Source organism: Chamaea fasciata, unplaced genomic scaffold, assembly GCF_029207755.1.
Source record: "Chamaea fasciata isolate MVZ Bird 193981 ecotype frontalis unplaced genomic scaffold, bChaFas1.0.hap1 SCAF_2, whole genome shotgun sequence".
Classification (NCBI taxonomy): Eukaryota; Metazoa; Chordata; class Aves; order Passeriformes; family Sylviidae; genus Chamaea; species Chamaea fasciata.
Genome location: NW_027094087.1, coordinates 10,116,149 through 10,125,351, shown reverse-complemented (window position 1 = coordinate 10,125,351; position 9,203 = coordinate 10,116,149). Strand labels below are relative to the sequence as shown.

The window sequence follows — 9,203 nt, the reverse complement described above, 5'->3', positions numbered from 1 at the left end:
CACAGTACGAGAGCACTCTGCATGGGGGCACCAACCTGGGACTGGTTCCTTTCTCATAAACACAGACACACTCAGAATTTCCTCTCCCCTCTGACATTTGTCCCTCTCCCTTTGCGGCTGGTGGCCTTCTTGCCCTTTACAACATCAACTCAAACAGGGTAAGTGGTGCAGAAAACCTTGCATGAATTCCAAAGCTCCTTCAAGAGGGCTAATCCACCATTTAAGTCCCACAGGTTTAAATGCTTTTCATCACTTGACCTCTTCATAAGGATGAACTTCCCCTACAGTGAGAATGGCATCCGACAGCTGTTACTTTGTCAGTCAGAAGAAACTATAAAGCAATACACAATAAATAGTATATAAACATCAAAACAAAGAATAGGATTTGTATTTCTGTCTTGCATATAATTTCCTTGGAGTACTGTTTAAAATCTCAGAATTAATCTTTCAAGAAGAACATGACTGCAACAATTCTACCCAAAATCTGCTCAGTGAACAGTCTGTGTGTACAGCCACTGGTCTAAATCAACTCCACTGCCAAACTGGCAAGCACCAGGTAATGCATAAAATGAATAGACAATTCAGAAATGTCCAACAGATAACTAAAATTGAAATTTTATTTTTTTTTCAATAATATTCATCAGACAATTTTCTGACAAGACTTTTCTGAAAGATGAAGTGCAATGGGAACCCTGTAAGAATGTTTAGAAGAACTGTACATGACATTTTTAAGCGCCACCAAGTACACATTGAATACTTTGTAAGTATATAGGCATAGCAACATGCAAGTGTCATGTACCCAACATTACAATATGCATTTTGTCTGCTTAAATGAGGAAATAAAATGAAATTGATGTCTTATCATCAGTGCAATATGTTTAATTCCCATGGATTGTTTTTTTTTTACAGGTTAGTGGTTGCATTTCTGAACCATTTAAATATATATCCCTCTCAGAGCCATAAATTGCCAGTGTAAGAGCAAAGCACACCAGAGTTCCTAGGAGAATACACTCACACTGACCATGAATAGATGAAGTTGTTATAGTCCTTTCACAAATTATGCCTTATTATTTATTCCAGGAAACTTCCTGCTGAACTGAAGGGGTTTTGTAGTTATAAAAATATCTAGGCTAAAAGTAAAGGATGCACAAGGATTGCTTTATAATTCTTTTGAAAAAGAGCTAAATAGCAACTCAAACATGTGCATTAAGGACTTGAGCCTTGTTCTTTTGAAATCAATAGGCGCACTGTCCTCAATTTTGATGGAAGCAGGACATATATGAATCCAGTAATCCATGAGTTCACTCTCTTGGCTCACTGTTTTAGCAGAAGCAGATGACTGGAGGTTATATTTGCATATTTCTATGAAAGTTATATAGGGGTATAAGCAAATCTGCATTCAGAGAAAAAGGACAACATGTGCAACTGCATATTTACTAACATTAATCAATATGCATAGAAAGGAGAGAAAGAGGAAATGATAAAGAAATCAGCCCAGCAATTAAAGACTATCCTCCTCTTTAAAATCACCATAAAGAGTTGATGATCATCCTTACAATCTTCTTTACAAGCTATTACTTTAAACTCCCTCCCTTTACAACTATTTTAAAAACCCCTCAATATTTCATTTTAGAACAAGACTGAAAAAATGATTATGTTTAGAAAAAAATAGCACTGGTGATTTTCAGCACTATGCATAAGGGCAGGCTAAGGCTGTCTGTATTTGTGCTGAGACATGAGATCAGAGCTCACACATGAAACACTGCTGGCTTGACCCAGAACACAAGGAAAGTGCTAAAGTGCCGACCCCAACAGGCTTGGCTTTGCACCTGAAATCATAAAAAAAAGGGAAGAAACAAAACCCCTTGAACTTTTCTTTAATAGTAGCACGGACTGGTCCTTTTAGAGGAGATACTTTTCCTTCCTCCTTTCCAATTAGACCGTCGCTTTCAGCCCAGCCGAGAATAAATGACTTAAGACACAGAATGTGGAGGGCAGGCCTACAGTAAACACAGAAGCCATGAAGATTTTTTTTTTTATTTTTTTTTCCCCATCTACTGCAAGGCTCTGGAAGCCCCTAGAACTGCAGACTCATTCAAATTGGCTTCACACCTTCTGTCTGGTTGTGAGCACGTTAAATATTGCTGAAGGAAATGAACACAGCTCGGCAACAGGATGATTCCTAGATGCTGGAAGAATTCCCTTAAGGGCTGCTGGAAGCGCACGAGGCTTGGAGCATCCTGAGGATGTGGAGTGATACAGAAGTGTGCTGTTCAACCATGTTTGTACCCTTATTTTCTCCTGAGTTAAAAGAAGTGCAGAGTGCCGGGTAAGGTTCCTCGATAGCAAGAAGGAACTGTGCTAGCTTCTCTTAATGCCAAGTGAACAACTTTCATGTGTTTTAGAGGCCTTAGGTCCACCCTGGAAAACCCTGTAGGAAGTCCTGCTCTCAAAAGAGTATCTACTCTGTTCTGTTGACTCAAAGGCTTCTCTACTAAGTTTTCTCCTGCTGTTTGCAATAGTCCTTCCCTGCTCCCCATGCATTGAGTGTTTTTAATGTAAACATGCCCTGGTAATATTATGTTTAAATAAGTAAGAGACAAGTCAGGATATCTCAACTGTGTTGATATTGCATATTTAATTCAAAAGCTTGCATGTGCTTTTTAAGGTTTCTCTTCATACGTGCATGCCTTACTAGGAAGAACTGTGTTGCAGTTGGATTGCAAATTATTATCTAGAGCTGACTAAATATTGATGTGTTATAGCAGTTTATTTTTAAGCTGTTTGGGATGAATCCCCAGCCAGTGTAAATTGGCCCACATTTAAGGCAACAGAGTGAAGCTGATTTATACCAGCTGAGGCTGTGTCCTTATGCCCTGTTAAAAAGCTAAAACTACACCAAAATTAATAGAACAGGGCAAGAATTATGAACTCAGGAAATATTTTTACCTATTTTTAACAGAAAAAAAATATTACGGTGATTTCATTTCAAGACTAAAGCAAAGATTCAATAGTATTTAAAATGTATACAAATATCTCATAGCTAGTATTTAGACTAAGAGGTAGATGTCATATTCTAGGAATAGAGTATAGTGTGGAATGATGCTAATGGCAGTTGCTAAATACATTTATTTGCCTGTTACACAGGACACACAGGAGGGTGATAGCAATGGCAACCACAAGAAGGCTTACAAAAAAAATCTTGTCTTTTGCTCTTCTATGTTATCTGTCTTTCGGTGCATTTCTTCTGGAAGGGCATGATGGAAAAGTGTCAGGAAGTAAAAAGCTCTATAATACAAAACTTCATGTTTACAAAAACCTTAGCTTTATCGTTAAAGGCATCCTCTGTACTGTAATGGAAGCATTTTGTACTTACAATTTAAGATTACCTGGCGTTACTGAGCAAGTAGTGGAAATTCCAGGTGAGGTGATTCAGCAAAATAGGGGTCAGAAGAATGCAGCTCTCTCTCTTTCTCATTCTCTGTTGTTCATGCTAAAAATACCAGGGCATATGGCAGCATATTTCAGCGTCTTAACATACTAGGCTCCCTTGAGGACAGAAAAAAAGATGAAACTTGTACTGTTGAGCCAGAAATAAGATTACAGAACAGTGTTGCCAGACAGAGTGCTGGCAGCAAAGCCATTAGAGGAGTCAGTGTCTTACTTTGCCTAAAGGTGTTTCAGTGGTATTTAATAGTGCTCCAAAAAATGGAAAGCAAAGCTGGTGAGAATGAGGAGCAGTAGAAGCATTTTTTATAAATTAGTTGTCATTGCAAGAAGAGGAATTACACATATTGCATTAGGATATCCACTGCTTGTAGATGTACCTTCCACTTTTACCTTGTGACTGTTAAGGGTCACCCCCTGCTTGAAATAATCAAAATGCATATTATAATTACATGGTTTTCCAATATCCATACACAGCAAGTACAAGATACTTACATGTAAGTACACTGTATTTACCTATATTTTTGCATAGTTTTTAGTGTGTACTTTGTGCCACTTAATAAAAAGCATTACTCAACATTTTTTGTTGTTGCTGCTTTTCTTTATTAGACAGCTTGTTCAATTAAAGTTGGAGTAGCTGGGATTTTTGGTATGTTCATCACAGATTACCAGTTCCTAGAAGTGTAGAGATAGACATTTGGAGGAGTCTGGGTAAGCGGTGGGGGAAGCTGCAGCGTGAACGTTCAAGTTTTAAATCACCTCTTTAATTAAGAAATGCAATATCAGATTTAATGATGCTAATTTAATAAACTTACCTTTAATTTGAATGGAATTCTAAAGGTAAGAAGTCCGTTTTCCTTTTGGTAACACTTTACAATAAGTGGCACTAAATTACACTAGAACTGCTATGTTACAGGGAATTACATGTAACTACACTGTAACTGTTGAAAGAGCTACTGTACATGTGCGTACATGGTAACTTCAGTGCTGTTACAATCATGAATTACATAATTACAGATGATTCTGTCCTTTCTTTTCATTGAAATAGCTATATATATATATATTTATATATATATTATACTGCAATGAAAACACACAAGATGTTGACTTTCATGTCTCACTTAGAAAAAGTTGGTGTTCTTCATATGTTCCTTCAGAGAGGGAGTCTCAGTGCAAGATGAACCATCCTTAAGTAATGTGGAAACTTTCTGAGGTGTTCTAGCTTAAACTCTGAGCCTCAAGTTAAACATCAGGTTCCTTAAACTGTCTCTTGGTCTGTCAGATGACACTAAAAGAGTGGGATGATGCACCCCTTGTCTTCTGATGCACCGCTTTCTTGTTCAAATCGTGAGAATGTTCTTGAAGCATTAAAAAAAAAAAGTCTACATCAAAAAGTTTAAAAATAATCAGCAATAGACACTGTAAACAGTACACTGGCAGAAACTAGCTACCTGGTTTGGAGAAAACTACTCTGCAAGTGAGTGAGGGAGAGGATGTCACATACATTTTAGTAAAGGTGGTTCCCATTCAGAGCCTTCATTTTACACACTTGCTGGGTGCCTCACACCATCATAAAAACTTTTATTTTTTAAATTTTTTTTCAGACTGGGAACTTGGGCAAAAGGTATGGACAACTGGCTTTTAGCCTACTTAATGTCATTAGTGTTGAGCCATGATTCTGCTTACAGAAAAGAGGGATGCCTCTTTGTACCCAGTGTAGTAATTTGAACCCGTGAAAACCAGACAGGCCTGCAAAGTGCTATCCAGGTAGAATGCTCTGCGTGGGGCTTTCCACACCTGCTGTGCACAGCTGCAAGGGACATCACTAGGTGCAAGGCAACAAAGATCAAATGGGTTAAAAATGAGCACATGTGAGGAGTTCTAATTAAAAGCCAATAAAAAAAAAACAAACAAAAAAACCCAAAACAAAACAACAAAAAAAACCACCAAAAAACCCAAAACAACTGTTTTAACAGTACAATTTACATGTGTTTTTCTGCCAAGTTGAAATGCTGTTTCTATGCCACTGGAGAATATGGTGTGAAACAGTTACCACAAGGCCAATCCTGCTTTTGGAGGTCCTAGCTGACCTTGGCTGGGTAATGGTTCAAGTAACAACCCTACTATCCAAGTGAGCTGGAGTTAGGAAGGATGAAGGAAGGCGTAAACACCACGCTGGTGGGGAATTCCACTTGAGCAAATAAGGCCCTCATCCAGGGAAGCACTTTGTTTATAAGCATATGAACAGTGCCTTATACTCCAAGGGAACTTCTCTGACGCCTGAAGCTGACTATGTGCTTAAAAGCTTAGTGGAACTGGGCCCCAGGTCCTGAAATAAAACTTTGATACTGTACTATAGCTAATGTACCTTACTGCAGTGATAAGAACCCATATTTTTGGTATTAAACTGAATGACTTCCTTTGCCAGCCTTTTTACATGTTTATGTTTTGAAAGACATGAATATCTTGTAAACCTATACTAGTTTTCAATGTGTCTAGTAGCACCTACCTGGTTCTCTCAAACTACCATATTATATTAACATATTATTGCATTTTTCCACAGATGGGTATGGAGTGAACTGTAAAACAAGCATGCAATCACATCAATGCAGACTTATTTCTTTAAAATGTCATACTGTATATGATTTATTATGTTAACACTCAACCACATCATATTATTTATGTCTGTATATTTTGAAAAAAAGTGCTGCTTTGATTGACGTCACCCTTTTTTCTTAGAAATTAACAAGATAAATGCTTCAACAAAAACAATTAAAATACTCTAATATTGTCTTTAAAAGGTTTATATTCTTCTGATAAATAATCTGTCACAGCACCTTTTTATCTTCCATTTTACCATACCACATGATGTCGTATTCCAAATTCTCCCTTCCCCACACAAAAATAAAATCCCAGGAGAAAGTCCTTTACAGCAGACCATCATGCTTTTATGCTTCACAAATACATCAACCAGAGAGAAATACTTCTTTTGTCAAAGGTGCAAAAACACAGGAGCAAAGTGAGCTCCAACTAGACCAACTTGCGTTCTCCAGTGCAGAATCATTTCCAAGACCTGTTATGGCAACCTTTTCTTTTCATTGGAAGAGGAAATAAGCCGATGGGCTTACAGTGTTTTGTTGTCATATTTAAGAGCATATGATTTTTCAGCTGTCAATTACACAAAAAAAAAAAAAAAGAATTTCAGAAATAATCCGAAACAGAGACCTTCACTGTGGAGCTAAAAGCATGGCAGGAATTCTCTATCATTCACGGTGACATAAGTTTGTACCTCACAAAATGCATAGACAGGAATTTAATATAAAGAATTAGTCCATTTACTGTATACACAAAACATATATCTTTTGTTTTAACACTTCTATTTTTTCTTTTTTTTTTTTTCCTTTTTTTTTTTTTAAGGTTTTTTTTAAAGTTTTTTTTTTTTGGCAAACCAACATAGAGAAGCAGCTCTGGAACTGCCAAATTAAAAACTGAGAATTTTAGCAACTCAATAGTACTTTTTAAGGATAGTAATCAAATGTGGTTGTAATTTAAAACCTGAGGCTGTGCACTGGTTGTTAGCTTAAAACTACCTTTCCATATAACATTGTGCTTCCATTGTATAACAAAGAAAAAAATTAACAAGAACTAGAAAAGTTTGCTGCTGAACAGTGCTAGGACATACAGACAAAAAAATACTAACACATGTTATCTACTCAGAATATTGATTTTGAGTCATATCTAAAGGGATATAATGGACATTAGAAAATGCTTACTTGTGACTGACTTAGCTACTGCCAAAAAAGTTGAATATGTATCAAATAATGTTTAATTGAATTTATTATATGCACTATATACAGATACTAAAATGCCTTGCCATTGTGCCCCATGAACACATCAAATTTGAGTAGGCAGGTGAGTTCATATTTAGCAAATAAATTATAAAAACATAAATTACTCAGAAAGTTCTCTAATCTTTGTGAACCCCAAAAGCGAGTAGAAGGGCAGGACAAATTGTTTCAAAAGAAGCTCTATTACCTAACTTTGCAGAATCAGTATAACTATTCAGCATGTTTTCATCACGGAAACATGGCACTGTTGTCACGGTACCATTTAAATCATAACAAAACAAAGCAAAGCAAACCAAAAAAATTCACTGGACTGATCTTTTTTCCCACCAAATCCAAGCATACAGGAAACTATACTAAAGGATTTCAGTTTGTGTTTCCAAGGGCACATGTTTCAAAAACAAGTTGCTTTTTGAATTATAGATAGACAGGTATAAAATATTCTTTGTAAACCTCTAATCTTAGACTTAATGTTTTCTGTAAGTAAATTAGGACCTTACCTAATAGTACTTGTTATGAATTTTGTTCTATGACATACTAGTAGGGACATGATAAAAGAAAACTGGAAAAGAAAGCTGCGTAACACTTAAATATGTAGAAAACTTGGGTTAAGATGATGATTAACATTGTTAAGGCTGTATATTCAAGCACTGTATGTTAAGAGAGCAGTGGATATGATTTTTAGGCAATAAGAAATGTCCTGTTTTACACATGATACTGTAATTATAGAATGATGATGTCAATAGCTGATTGTTGGCATAAACTGGCTACTTATAGCAGGTATGTGAGTTAATAAAGATAGCAGAAGATGGCAGAAATGAATTCTGAGAAATGATAGCCAGTTTTCTCCAGCAGTCAGCCTGATAAGTAAAACTCCAAGATTCTAGCTCTGCATCTAAATGAAATACTCTTTTTTCTCCTCTGCATTGACTTGGCTGCCTTCTGCATTGATAATGGCCGTGTCGGCATCAGGGGCATCTTCAGCTCCTTTTGCTTCATTTGTTAAATATGTTCCTGTAGGAATCAGTACAAGAGAAAAAAAAAAAAAAAGGAGAAAGATTAGTTTTTTTTTTTACACCGCATTATAGGTAGTACATTTCAAACAATGTGCTCCAATTTTTTAATGAATGAAAAATATTTTTACACAGTTTTAATATACATCATAAAGGTATGCTCAGCTTTCTAATTTGTTAAGAAATATTTACACTGATTTCTATACTGGTAAAGGCACATATACAAACCCTAGTATATCCACAACAAATTAAGAAAAAATTTAAATAAAACTCCACTTTCTCTAACTGCAGTTATATCCAATATATTTTTCAATTATAGAATAAGTGATAAAATCTTGTTTTTTTCATGAAATAGATATCCATCAAAAACAAAGCAAGTCTTAAGACATAGCTATTCATAAACGTGCTTTTTTTTCTTTCTTTTTTTTTTTTTGAGTGGCCACTGATCATTTGTATTTCTGTTTTCCCTCGATCGTATCTATGCGTTAATTTTACAGATTTGTATCATAGTAGATTCCAAGAATTACAAAATGGAGGTAGTTTTATTAACTGAACCAACTCATATTATACTATCACAGCTATTTTTACACTCTGGATATAAATGAAAAAAGAAATGTTTACAATAGTCAAATTTCCCTTTGTGTAAAGCATTATTTATGCTGGCATAAGATGTACAACTGTTCATTCAGGAAAGTAAAACAAAAGAGACACACTTTCACTGGCTCATTAAAAAAAAAATCTGATTTTCTCCCATGTAGTCCAATCAAATTGAAAAAATGTTTTTCATCAATTTATGTTTGCTAGGTGTATGATTATCCTATCTAAAATGAGAGTTACTGAATTAATATCAACTCATCTTCCTTTGTTTTTTTGAGGGGTGTGGAAAGGGAATCAACTG

The 9,203-nt window shown here is 35.7% G+C and overlaps 1 protein-coding gene across 4 annotated transcripts in view; it reads right to left on the bottom strand.

The window, feature by feature from the left end:
• Positions 1-587: 587 nt before the first annotated feature.
• CADM2 (cell adhesion molecule 2) overlaps positions 588-9,203 on the bottom strand; it is a 580,300-nt gene continuing 571,684 nt past the window's right edge. For all 4 annotated transcript variants that reach the window (XM_066208460.1, XM_066208479.1, XM_066208469.1 and 1 more), the window contains one exon: positions 588-8,306. In XM_066208460.1, the coding sequence (XP_066064557.1) occupies positions 8,188-8,306 (119 nt within the window). In that variant the 3' untranslated portion in view covers positions 588-8,187. The remainder of the gene's footprint in view (positions 8,307-9,203) is intronic.